Source organism: Saccopteryx leptura, chromosome 3, assembly GCF_036850995.1.
Source record: "Saccopteryx leptura isolate mSacLep1 chromosome 3, mSacLep1_pri_phased_curated, whole genome shotgun sequence".
Classification (NCBI taxonomy): domain Eukaryota; kingdom Metazoa; phylum Chordata; class Mammalia; order Chiroptera; family Emballonuridae; genus Saccopteryx; species Saccopteryx leptura.
Genome location: NC_089505.1, coordinates 44,024,734 through 44,038,123, shown reverse-complemented (window position 1 = coordinate 44,038,123; position 13,390 = coordinate 44,024,734). Strand labels below are relative to the sequence as shown.

General features: G+C 39.8%; 1 protein-coding gene across 11 annotated transcripts in view; it reads right to left on the bottom strand.

Annotated features, from left to right (window-relative positions):
* The window catches only part of FAM184A (family with sequence similarity 184 member A), a 121,359-nt gene that overhangs the window by 69,435 nt on the left and 38,534 nt on the right, over nt 1-13,390 (bottom strand). For 7 of the 11 annotated variants that reach the window (XR_010750059.1, XM_066373357.1, XM_066373361.1 and 4 more), the window contains exons 2-4: nt 4,794-5,648; nt 4,168-4,303; nt 2,265-2,488 (exon numbers count right to left, since the gene is read on the bottom strand). Coding sequence is in view for 10 of the 11 variants with exons in the window: in XM_066373357.1 (XP_066229454.1) it covers nt 2,265-2,488; nt 4,168-4,303; nt 4,794-5,648 (1,215 nt within the window). In the remaining variant the exon portion in view is untranslated. The remainder of the gene's footprint in view (nt 1-2,264; nt 2,489-4,167; nt 4,304-4,793; nt 5,649-13,390) is intronic. The other 4 variants (XM_066373358.1, XM_066373360.1, XM_066373363.1 and 1 more) reach the window with 1 other exon arrangement.

The following is a 13,390-nucleotide window of genomic DNA, read 5'->3' as shown; positions in this document are numbered from 1 at the left end:
ACTCAGTAAATACATAAAGTTGAATGAACTGAGTGTCACAGGATTTAGACTATGGAACACAAGAATAATATATCATTCATGTTCTCAGAAAATGACAGGGAGGCGCAGGCAAAACAATTTTAAAGCAAGTGATAAAACAGACTATTTATTAAATTAGAACCAAAAGTAAATTAGCACATCCACAAACAAGAGAGGCTTCCTATATATCAAAGCTCTACATAAAATGCCTCATCAATTTACCCACTTGAATAAAATTACTCAATACAATTTTACTGAGGCCAATTATATGCCTTTTAAGTATTCATAGTCTAATGACACAAAAAGTCAAAAGACAGTGGCAATATAATTGTATAAGTTCTATGAAAGAAGTGTGCATCACATGTTGTGAGAGCATACAGGAAAGGAGCCTAACTGGATGGGGGTGGGGAGTAGGGGGAAGAGAAAGAGAGAGAGAAGAAGAAGGGAGAGGAAGAGAGAAGAAGGGAGAAGGAGGGAGAAGGAGAAGAAGAGGGAGAAGAGGAAGAGGAAGAAGAAGTAGGAGGAGGAGGAAGAGGAAGAGGAAGAGGAGGAGGACGACGACAAGGGGGAGGAGGAAGAAGAAGAAGAAAGAAGAAAGAAGAAAGAAGGAGGAGGAGGAGGAGGAGGAGGAGGAGGAGGTCAGGACAGGCTTTTCAGAAGAGAAAACATCTGAGCTGCTGATGACGACGCGTTCCCTCATTTAAATTTTTATAAGCCCATCAGGAAACTAGAGATGAGAAAAATTCAAACCTGTATCTCATGTCTAAAGCTTGCATTCATGAACATTTATAGCATTACGAAACATGAGAGGAAGTTAACCAGGTGGCGAAGTCTAGGTGTGGATAGAACGTAAGATACAGGCTGGGTGTGGTCAGGGGTGAGGCTCAGAAGCAGGCAGGAGCCAAACGATGAGGGGTCTTTTATGCTAAGAACTCTAGATCTTATTCTGACAGGAATGAGAAATCACTGAGATTTAATTAAGTGATATATTTTAAAAACCAATCATCTATGCAATAGGCTAGTAAATTGACCCAAAACAGGGAAAGCAGTTAGGAGGTTGTAACCCTAATCCAGGCAAGAAATGACAGATGCCTAAACCTAGCACCTGTGAATGGGTCTGAAGAGGAGAGGATGGAACAAAAATACATTACGGGAGTAGAACCGATGAGACTCGGTAATAGATAAAGGGAGTAAGGAAACATTAATCAAGAACGACGCCCAGGGTTCCAATTTACCAAATCAGATGGGCTACAGTGCTATTTGTCCTTTTTTGGAGGACAAAGTTCTGAGTATGCCGAGTTGATACATTTGTAAGAAAGAGTGGGAGTTAGATACAGAGGATTCAAGTTCAGGGAAGAGATCTGGCCTAGACCGACAGATTTGGGAGCTACCACTGAGCAGGTGACAGCTAATGTTACTGAGATGGATGGGTGTGTGGAATGAGGTGAACATGCCGGGAACATCAATGGCAGGGAACAAGCGGAGGAGGGCGGCTCACAGTGAGCCTGAAAGGTCAGGGGACAGGAGGAGAATGTGAGAGAACGCGAAATACCAACAGAGACGATGTAAAACCAGAGGGGGTAAGCACGCCCGTAAGAGTTGCCACGTCAAACAAGTTGAAGTAGAACCAACTCCTCAGGGGTGCAAATATAAGTATTAGGAATAAAAGAAGGCAAAGGAGGATGTCAGTGGAGGCCGAGGCAGACGCAGGTTCTGCCGAGTGGTGGGAAGAGAAACCAGACTGTACCGGGCAGGCAGTGAACGGGAGGTGAGCAAGGGGCGAGAACAGACACCTAGCAATGTGCCTGGCTGTTGAGGGAAGGAGAGAGAGTGTCCAGGACTTCCACTGGTATTGAAGATATCTGAAAACTTGGATATCAGAATTATGCTACAACTGATATGTCTTATTTGTTTAATGTGAAAATTCAATAGGTTGGTATACAAATTTTCAGAGGTTGATGTTTGTCATCCTTTCCAGTTTTGTAGAAATTTCTTATGCATATATGTGATATGTTTCATCCACAGAAAACCAAATATAATTCATCACAAATGTACATTACACTCAAAAGTTTATTCAGTTTGAAATACGTTGAAATGTCTTAAGTTCTTACATTATAAACTGTTACTGACAATAGTTCGAACATATACACAAAATAGGAATGTCTTGATTTATCTGATTTATACCTTTTTTCCCTCAAACAAAAACTACTCGAGTTAAGGAATAGAATGAAAGAGGAAAACTCAACTTTTTTCCCTTTCCTTTTGGGGAGGGCTCCATTCACTTTTACCTTCTCCAGTTCCTGAACCTGCTGCTTCTGCTCTTCGTCCAGACTCTGAGTTCTGCTTTGCAGTAACGCTCTTTCTTCTTCAAGCTGAGATAACCTCTCATCGGCCCTTGATTTTTCTGATTCTAGATCTTTAATTGTAACCTCCTGGGTCATCTGAGTTGCTTGAAGCATTCCAATATGACCTACTCCCCCAAAAGAAAAACCCATCCAATTTAAAATCTATTGCACTGTGGTAAAAAAGAAAAAAGTCTATATTTATTGACACAATTGTACATAACACCAAAATAAATAAATTGTCTGCATATACAAATAGTTCTTTGATTTCTTCACTGTGTAAAATGGGACTACTTCGTACCCAGACAGAATAATTCCAATTAGAAAGATGTGCGCTGATATTGTTGCCTGCAACCAGGGCCATGCCTCTTACTGGTTAAAGACTTCAAGTCAAACAAGTTAAAATAGAAGCAACTCTTCAGGGGTGCAAATAAAAGTATTTGGAATAAAACAAGGTAAAGTAAGATGAGCCGACTAAGATTATGATGCCAAAATGAGCAACTTGTTTTTCCTAATCTCTTCTTTATTCAAATTCTAACGTAAAGAGGAAGAAGTCTGTATGCAGGGAAATAAATATGGCAGGCACCAGTTTGGTTGAAAATAAATATGTTTTAGGCAAGAGAACCAATAAAGAATTAAGGTGGAGTAAAAGACAGATAAGGACAATGATGTAATGAAAAAATAAAATAAATGACAACTGTGTAAAAAAAAGGGAGGGGGGAATGAGGAGAGAGATGAAAAGTGAGTGTGACTGTTGTGAACACAATTTGCAGGTATCTTGTTAGAAAGACATTGATTAAACAAACTCATAGACACAGACAACAGTATGCTGGTTACCAGAGGGGAACGGGGTTGCGGGGAGGAGAAGAAGATACAGAGGGTCAAATATATTGACAGAGCAGACTAGACTATGGGTTGTGAATGCACACAATGCAATACACAGATGCTGTATTATAGAACTATACATAGGAAATGTACATAATGATATTAACCAGTCACCCCAATAAATTTAGTAAAATTTTTTAAAAAGTGAGTGCAAGATACAAGTATGAAAAAGCATGGGTCAGGGCAGTTCTCAAAGAGCCCAGCACCAGCAGCATCTGTGAACTCCAGCTGGAAATGGTGCTCATCTCAGACCCACCAACCAGAGACTCTGGGGCCAGAGGCCAGCATCTGTGGTTGCACATGCCCTCTGGGTGCGTTTTATATGTGTGAGGCTGAAAAACGATTAGTTTAGGGGAAGGGTAATATGGGATTCACTGACAAACCATCAAAATCAGGTGACTTCCTCAAAGAACTAGTTCACATGGCTTCAGATGGCACACTAAATATCAGGCAAAATATAACTCCAAACTGACACAGGTCACCTACATCCTCCAGTAAGGAGTATGAGACCTGCAGGACAGCCAGGTCAGGATGGGCACCTCAGCTTCAGTGTGTACAGTGACTCTTATTAATAAGCCAAACAGAATAAGGTACTACAATTTATGTATCATTCCACGAATGTACATATTTTAAAATGCATGTTTTTAATAGACAAAGCATCTTGGAGCGCATTTTTATTTTGGTGTCTGGCTTACTGGTGCTTTAATAACTGCCAACTCTTAATTTTTCTATAAAAATATATTTCTAAAAATAAATGATCACTTGCTTATTTATAATTAATGAATAAGATATTAGAGTTCTTTAACACATTTAGAGTCTTAATAATTTTAAAATATGAGAAGAAAGACCACTTTTGTTTTGAATTAACATTTAAGTGTTGGTTTTAGCAGAGGGATACACTGAGAACTATGGCCAGACATACTAGCTTTGAGGACAAGGTCTGAAGCTTGCTGTTGTAACCGTTCTCTGGCTGCTGCTAGCTCACTTTCCACCTCCTTGTGCTTGCTTAATAAGGCCATCTCACCCTCCTTGGCATCATCCAGTTGTTTTTGAAGGCCCTAAGAAAGAGCAAATAGCCATTACTAACATGCAAGAATAATTAAATTACAAGCATCAACAATTTCTTATTTAAAAGTCACACTTCACAGTGCCTAGTTTTACATCTGTTTTGGTGGGTGACATCTATACACATTTCTAATGAGAGGAAAGGAAAACACATAGGTAAACCCAAAGCCCAATATTTTAACTCCCCCAAAGCACTTATGGAAAACACTAACCTGTTATTTAATAAAACTCTGTCATAGAAAACATTCAGCAAGATTTTAAGTTATTTTGGGGGGCCTTTAACATCCTTCAGGCCTTTTGGGGCCTGAAATTCTAATAAGAAATAGTCTTAATTATAAAGTAGCTAAAATAACCCCTTCGTTGACTTTCCCACAAAGGAGTAGGAAAAAGCAAAATGGAAAGTTAAAAAGGTCTCATTGAAAAGAAATAAGAGAAAAACTGGGGGGAAAAATCTATGCACTGGATGTAATATTCTTTCCTCACCTGAACATTGTTCTCTGCTGTAACAAGGGCTCCCTGAAGCTTCTGGCATTTGTCACGGAGACTTCCAGCTTCATCCTGTACCATCTGTAACTCTGTCTTTAATTTTCCTATGGTTTTTCGTAAAATTGCTTCTTGTGTCTGAAATTCTTTTCTAAGATCAGCTTCCTTTTCTTTGCTAGCCTGAAGGCTTTCTGCTGTAAAAAGCTGTGATCTTTTCAAAGTGTCAAGCTCATGTTCATAAAAAGACTGGGCTTTATTCAGCTTGCCTTCATAATCCTCAATTAGCTTCTTCCGTTCCAATCTTAGCTCTTCCAGGGTTTTGTTTAAGGTCTCCACCTCCCTTCTGTGCAGCTCCCCTGCCTTCTCCTGGCCCTTACTCACCGTGGCACTGTGATCCTGCTGTGACTTCAGCAGCTCTTGGATCTCCCGTCTGTGAGCAGTCTGCAGTTCTTCCAATGCCAACTTTTTATCTTTTTCAAACTCTACTTGGAGTTGTGCAAAACTCCGTAATCTTTCCTCAAATTTCCGTCTAATCTCTTCAACCTCTCCAGACATGGTTACTATGCGTTGGACATGCTGGGCTTCTGCACAAAGTTGCATGTCCTCAACTCTGTGCTTGTAAGCTTCAAATTCTGTCAACGCCTGCTTCTTCATTTTTATGTGATCTTCTAATGACGCTTCCAAAACTTGAATCTTTCTCTTAAGATCTAACTCCTCTGTGACTTTGCTTTTATATGTTAATATTTTTTCTCTTGTTTCAGCGAGAATTTGTTGAATTTCTTCCTCATGAGCATCTTTGAGGGCCTGAATTGCAGATTCATGCTCATCATTTTTAGTGTTCAAAGCATATATTACCTGCAAAGTTTTCAAGGAGAGGAATTCAGTAAACACACTCTTTTTTTTTTTTTTTTTGCGCTTATCTCATACATTTTTTCTATCTTAAAGTTAATTCTTTTATTTGAATGATACGTTTCTATGGACTTAATATTGACTGATAAATATTAAATACTGACACATCATACATTGTTTTTGAATTCATAGATTGATTTACTTAGCAAACTGTTACTTGGGAACAGTTTTAAATGTGCCTATAAAGACTTTTCAATTAGGATTTTAAGCATTCAAAATTGAGAATGTTTTACTACAAATAGAGCAGCGGGGAGTGTAGGCCCAGTAATCACGGCCATCACAACCAGGCACACGCAGGTTCTCATTGAATTCGGGCAGACAGTAAAGAAACTGTGGAGCCAAACACTGGTGGGCCATACCTTTACCAGTGGTCAGCAAACTCATTAGTCAACAGAGCCAAATATCAACAGTACAACGATTGAAATTTCTTTTGAGAGCTAAATTTTTAAACTTAAACTATATAGGTAGGTACATTTTTCTTAACTTAATTAGGGTACTCCTCAGCTGGCCTTTGTGCCCACACTCAAGGGGCCAAAGAGCTGCATGTGGCTCACAAGCCGTGGTTTGCTGACCACTATAATAGCCTAACAACTGGTCAGCGAGTAAAAACAAACACAGAGGTCACAAAAACCCACTCACACATTCTCCGGTTCCACAACCCCCGGAGAATCCTTTCCGGTTTTTCCTAGAATCAAAGGCCCCCGCCAGTCTAAGCCACCTCTGGTTCCCCATCTGTTGATGTGGCTTCTCTCTCCTTCCCTTCCATCTTGGCTCCTCCTTCAACACTCTGCATCCTCTCTGCTCTCACTCTGCAGAAACATGGTTTCCTTCTTCCTCCTCACTCTCCTTCTTTTCTTCTTAAAACTTTTTGGCATGAAACCCCTCCTCTAGCACACATTAGCGTAACAATGGACCTTCCCAAGCAGGAAGGTAATCTGCAATCTCACAGACCAGCACCATTTTTAACAATAAAAGTGAGCAAACTCAGAAAACACAACCTTTACAAACTCATTTGCCCAACAGGGAGAAAAGAGACAGAGGAGGCCACCTGCCCTACGAGAAGAGAGCTTTCCTGCAGAGCAGTCTAGCTCCCTGCGGCAGTGGAGGGACCAGGGCAGAAGCCTCACAGGAAGCCCCAGCCCCACCCTGGGGCCCCTGGAGACCAGAGAGGCCTGCCCCGGGAGTGAGGCTCTGGGGCCGCAGCCCTCCCACACACCTCTTTCACCTGCTTTAACATCCAATACATTTTATTTTATTTTCCCATAAATATGTTATGTTGAAACTAAAGATAGGATACTAACTGCATACAATATTTTTTGTAATAAACATCTGTTAATGAAAAGAGTAAAAATACATTTTAAATTTAGAAATTTCCTTTTCTAATCCTCCTATGGTTTGTAAAGCAGATCTTCTTCTCTCCCAAGTGGTTTCCTCACAAGTTCCAATCAGTTCTCTGTACTCACACTTCCAGTGCTGTAGTTTGCGCCCAGGCCCCCTCTGCCTCCCAGCAAGGCCGAGCCCTGCAGTCAGAGTGCTCTGGTATGGGCTCTGTTTCTATTTCAGTGTTGGGCTTTAATGATTCCATTGAGATTCCCCAGCCTTAATTCCAAAGACAACATGTTCCCTTTATAGTAACACTCCCATTCTTCCGTGTCCCCTGACGCCCTCCATCACACCACTGTGGTCCACTGTGCACGGTTCATCGCTATTACTTAAAGCTTAGAGATGTGTCCACCTTCTTGAAGTAAAAAAAAAAAAAGTGAGCAGAATACAATCACAATCCAGAAGCAAAAAAAGCAGCGTCCTTCAGCTTTGCTCATTTTACTGTGCTCTTACTCTGACTTTAGAAATGAGTTCCAGCACCAAACACCGGACACTGCAATTAAGATGCAAAGTCATAACCATTTCTGTAGAGAACTTGTTTATGTAACCTGGGGCAATTAAGTCAGACTACCTGGCTCTCCACATTATCCTGGAAGCTCGAATCTGGACTGTCAGCTGCTGGGACAGCAGCTGCACTAGCAGGAGGACACACTGCAGGCCTAGCCCACGCAGGGGCTTTGCTCTCTCCCCACAAACTTGGTTTTCTGACCCAGTCCCTGTCCGCATCCTCACTAGGTCTGCTGTAACTAGTTTGTGAGATCTACTCATACCAGAGTTCAAAAGACTGAGAAATGACAGGACCCCCATCTGTCTTAATATAGCGACCCTTCCTCCTCCAAGGTCCACAAGAAAACAGACGCACAGAAGGAAAATAAACACTCACTTATAGACTTTCTCTTTTTTTAATTACCCTAATTCCAAATCCCAAATTACGTCTTTAATGAGCTAACACAGGTCCCCATGGAAGATTCCTTTCATTTTTACACATTCATAAATTTGTAAAATTATGAAGTGCATGACTTCCTATTCCCTTCCCCCAGGGTCATACCTGCCTACCATGTTGATGGCCAGAAAAAACTGGGACACGAAGAACAAACACGCCAGCCAGACGGACATAAGTCCATTTGACAGAACGCCTAGAGGAGAGCTGGCCTCGCCACAGGTCTCAGACCTTCCACGGCAGGTCTGTGTGCATCCCTTAGAGGTCTCAGTAAGCACATGGAAGAAAAAGAGATAACCAAAGAAACGGAACCTCCAGAGAAAACCAAGTCACACCTTTAGCATTTGCTCGAGGTAACGATCTTGAAAAGGACCACCAGTACATGCTGAGATTCCATCTCACTGGGGATAAAATGTAGGAGGAACATAGTATGTGAGCTTTCCCTTGTCAGTAACTTATTGAAATTCTGTCCTCTTTTTTCTAATATTTAATTTCCTTCCAATCTTTCAAGAGCCAGCTTACGTCCTGCCTTCTATAATAAGCCTTGCAAGACCGCCGAAACCCATGGGAGTCTAGCCTTTATCTTCAGCACTTCCATTTCCTTAACACCACTCATTCCTGAAACTCAATAAATGTTAGAAAAATTTAATTTGGAGATCTTGACAACTAGTTGGAAAGCTGTGTGAGGATGTTGAAGAGTCTAGAAAAGTAGCGAAAGGTGTAAAAGCACAGTAATTCACACAAATGTAAATAAAAATAATAAAAGGTGAAAGGTGAAATTTAAAAGGACAGAATAACAGAACAAAGTTAGAAAATTTTTTTAAAGTAATTAACATATCTGACAAATAACAGAGACGTATCTTGGTAAGGAGCTCTATTTCATCTCTATTTTATCTTCTAATCCAGGGGTTAGCAAACTATACAGCCTGTAGAAAAAATATGGCTGCTGCTTCTCAGAAATAAAGCTTTACTGGTGCACAGCTACGCCTGCTCACCTAGTAGAGCAGTGCTCCCTATCCACAGGAAACATACCAAGACCCCCAGGGGATGCCTAAACTGAAGCTAGTCCTAAACCCTATATATATTCTACTTTCTCCTATATGTACATATAATTTGTAAATTAGTAAGAGGTTAACAACAATAACTCATAATGCAAAACAATTATAATATACTGTAATAAAAGTTATGCAAATATGGTCTATCTCTCTCAAAATCCTTGACTGTACCATCTGTACAGCATGAACACACTGGGTAAAGGGGTGATTCTGATCCTGCACAGCTCGGAGGGGACAACACGAGATTTTATCACTCTACTCACAATGGCACACAATTTAAAACTTATGAACTATTCATTTCCAGAATTTTCCATTTAGTATTTTTGGACCATGGTTGGCCACAGGTAACTGAAGCTTCAGAAAATAAAAATGGATAAGGAGAGACTACTGTATTCTTTACTTCCCACATTAACAGCAGACTTGAGTTGTGGAAAAGACATGGTAACAGACTTCTGTTCTGATCTATACATAGACAAGCCATCTTAGCAGATAAAATTGTTAGCCAAAATTTTTAAAAGTCTCACTTTGCACCAACTTTGTATACTTTCCACCATAATTCACACATTGAAAAAACCAATTATGTGATTTGAAAGTATTATAAAAGAAATACAGTATCATAGTAGTCATGTATTAGTATTTCTTCTAAGAAAGCAGTGTTAAAATAAATTTCTAAAAACTTAAAAAATAATAAAAGGATCCCAAACATTGAAACTAATCAATAGTGAGTGCTCCTGCAATGACTTTTTGAAGTACATCACTGTTTTAATTATATTTTTTCAAAATAAGAATGCTATATATAAATTTTCAAATAGACTTTAAGTAGAAGTAGTAGCCTCTGTTCACTTTTCTACATAATTACAAAGGTAACCATTAGTATCTTTCTCTGATTATTTATTATTTCTCAGACCAAGGTAATATAAGCATTCTATATTCTTTAAACATATTCTGCTACTTGACCAAGATAATATAAATTTTCTATGTTCTTTAAACACATCCTGCTACTTAAAGTAGCAGAACTAACCAAACTGGATTATTACCTTCAATAAAATAATGTCTCCAAGCTTCAAGTTTCTCAATGTTGAAGAAAATATCATATTTATTCTACCCTAGTGATGGTGTTATAAGATCAACCTATCTTTGACATTTTTAGAATGTTACATAAAGTTTTTTTTAAAATATAACACTCTGTAAGGCCTCCTTATGGTTGCATCATTTATTGAGACTAATTTTATAAGAAACTTCAGTAAATAATCATAATCATCCATAAAATTGGCTATTATTTTCCACATAGGAAAAGGAAACTCTCTGATGTCTCTTTTCATAAACTATTTTAAAAGACACTAAGAGCAATTTACAGTTTTTCTGGAACTATAAACATTCATGAAATGGGATAGTACAATCATTTCAGCAATTTCATGCAATTTCACAGTTCCACTTTATTCCAATAATGCATAATGTAGCAATATATTCCAAGATGAATACGCAACAGTAATTTTTACTTTTTCTATGAAGATTTTCAGATAACCTTCAGATAAAAATCACAGAAATGAAAACAATTCTAGATCCTAGTTTTTAAAATGTCACTTATGTAAAAACAAATTCTTTCTGTAATAGTTCTTACTGTTCACTGCTATGGACTGAATTGTGTCCCCGCCCCCAACCCTCCACAAAACGCATATATTAAAGCCCTAACACCCAATGTGATGGTATTTAGAGATGGGGCCTTGGGGAGATAACTGAGTTTAGGCGAGGTCATGAGGGTGGGCCTTTGTGGTGGGTTTAGTGCCTTTATAGGAAGACACCAGAGAGCTTGCTTCCTCTCCCCGCCATGTGCAGGCACAGTGAGGTTAATGGTAATCTGTCATGTAGACCAAGCTGGCTGATACACTGGCAACATGTATATATGTTCCCACTAAAATCTAACTCATTCATAATAAAGGACATTCATTGAAAAATATGTGCTAAAATATTAGGTGAATCTCAGTTGCTGCATATTGTACCAAGAGGCTTAACACTGCTAAGGTAAGGGAGTCATTGAATAAATGATGCTACCTTCATACAATATGATGTCATGAAACCATTAAAAAGCACATTTGGAAGGATACCTCATAATATAAGACAAAGCTTGTAATATAAGGCAAAAACACAATGTTATATACAATAAAATCCAATATTACAGAAGAAAAAAAGTGAGTGTACATGTATGTGCAGATATATATTTAAAGGTGTGTAAAGAAATATATCAAATTCAAACAGGATATTCAGTATTTCTAAACCTCTTATAATGAATATATGTTACTGTTATTATCAGAAAGCATTAAACCCTTTAAAATAATTAACAGTTAAAAGAATAAATATTCAAAATGCCTTAATTTTAGAAAAACACAACGGTATTGGAAACAAAAATTAAACATTTGTTAATTACCAACTGATACCCAGCAAGTGTCTCTTAAAATCACCTATTGAACTAAAAAGTATTTTTAAAAATTATACTTAAATTTTAAGAATATTGATTATTGCCTGACCAGGTGGTGGCGCAGTGGATAGAGCATCAGACTGGGATGTGGAGGACCCAGGTTTGAAGCCCCAAGGTTGCCGGCTTGAGCGTGGGCTTATCTGGCTTGAAGCCCAAGGTTGCTGGCTTGAACAAGGGGTCACTCACTCTGCTGTAGCCCCCCTGTCAAGGCACATATGAGAAAGCCATCAATGAACAGCTAAAGGAGCCACAACGAAGAATTGATGCTTCTCATCTCTCACTTCCTTCTGTCCCTATCTGTTCCTCTCTCTCACTCTCTTTCTATCTGTCACAAAAAAAAAGAATATTGATTATTAATCATCATGCTTATGGAAAAGCACATATATTTTGAGGAAAAAGTAAAAAATCCAATTACCTAGATAAAATTTGATAACTTACTAGCTAATCCTTAATGGTCAATTCCTACTTCATTCACTCTTCCCTTTAACAATTTTACTGCATACCTGCTACATACTAAGATCTACAGTTGGCACAGAAAACACAGCAGTGAATTAGATGCATATATGTGTGTCTGTTCTCGTGCAGTTTGGTGGAAAGACTAACCTTAAATTTTTGGTAAGTCTTACAAAGGAGAATAAATACAAAATGAGTCTTTACAGGGCTTGGGAGTAAGGATAGTAACATATAAGTTTTTGCTTATTTTGAGTACAATGTTGTCTTAATCTTAACCAGAATCTCTTATTTAGTCTAACTGTGAAGGGGAAAGGTGTAAAGAGAGAATTCTAGGCTGAAGGGGCAGTAACTAGCAGCAATTAGCCCAAAGAGGGGAAAACACAGGTGTCGAAGGGGAGACGGGTTTTGGAGCTGGAAGGCACAGTCCACAAAGCTGAGTGTGGAGAGATGCTCACAGCTGGTGGGCTGAATGAGACTCAGAAGGGAGAAACTGCTGAGAAAAAATGAAAAGCCTGAGGACCAGCCCTGAACAAGGCTCGGGGCGGGAGGAGGATGAGGAGCCACAGACAGAGGCCATCCTGCTGAGAGAGGAGTAAGTGTAATAAAGGCAGGAACTGGGGTCCAGGAGGCAGTGCCTCATGTCAAAGGCTGCACAACAACCAAGAACAATGAAAGCTTGCAGCCCTTTATTCAGAATCTAAATCTCAGCTGCAGTCTTTGAGTGAGGACATGCAGTAGAGGGGTGAGGGCAGAAGCTGGGCGACGGGTGAAGATTGGACAGTGAGTCAATGCAGGCTGTAGGCTGGTAGAGCAATGGTTGTAAAAGGAAGGAAACAACTAGGACAGCAAGGATGATGGCTGAGGAGGCAGCAGAGTCCAGGGACTGGAAATACAATCCAGGGAAAGATTCTCTGTCGCATCAAAGTCATGGAGAAAGTTTGAGGCCCGGATTGCCTGACACAGGTAGAAATACGGTGCTAGCTAAGAGTAGAGAAAAATTCTTCCCAAGACTGTGAGGAGAAAGGCTAAGATCTGAGCTGGAGCGGGAAGGTGGGCAAGCCCTGTCTGAATGGTTCTGTCCATGATGGGAGATGAGATATCTCAGAGTGTAGAAGCCACCAGCAGCTTCTCTGCATTGCCATAAACGATGCTACTGACCCAGTGGAGGCCAGCCTCAGCCTTCCCACAGTCTGCCTCTGCCTCACGGCAGCCTCAGCGACACAGCAATCAAAGCAGACCCTCTCATCGCCGCCCCTCCGGGGGATGTTCTCACCAGTCTCAACCCTCATTTTTTGTGTATTTGAAAATTCTGGATAGTTACTCACTTTCCCTTTCTGATCAGTATCAGTCAAACACACACAGGCCAATGGCAGAGAGGAAG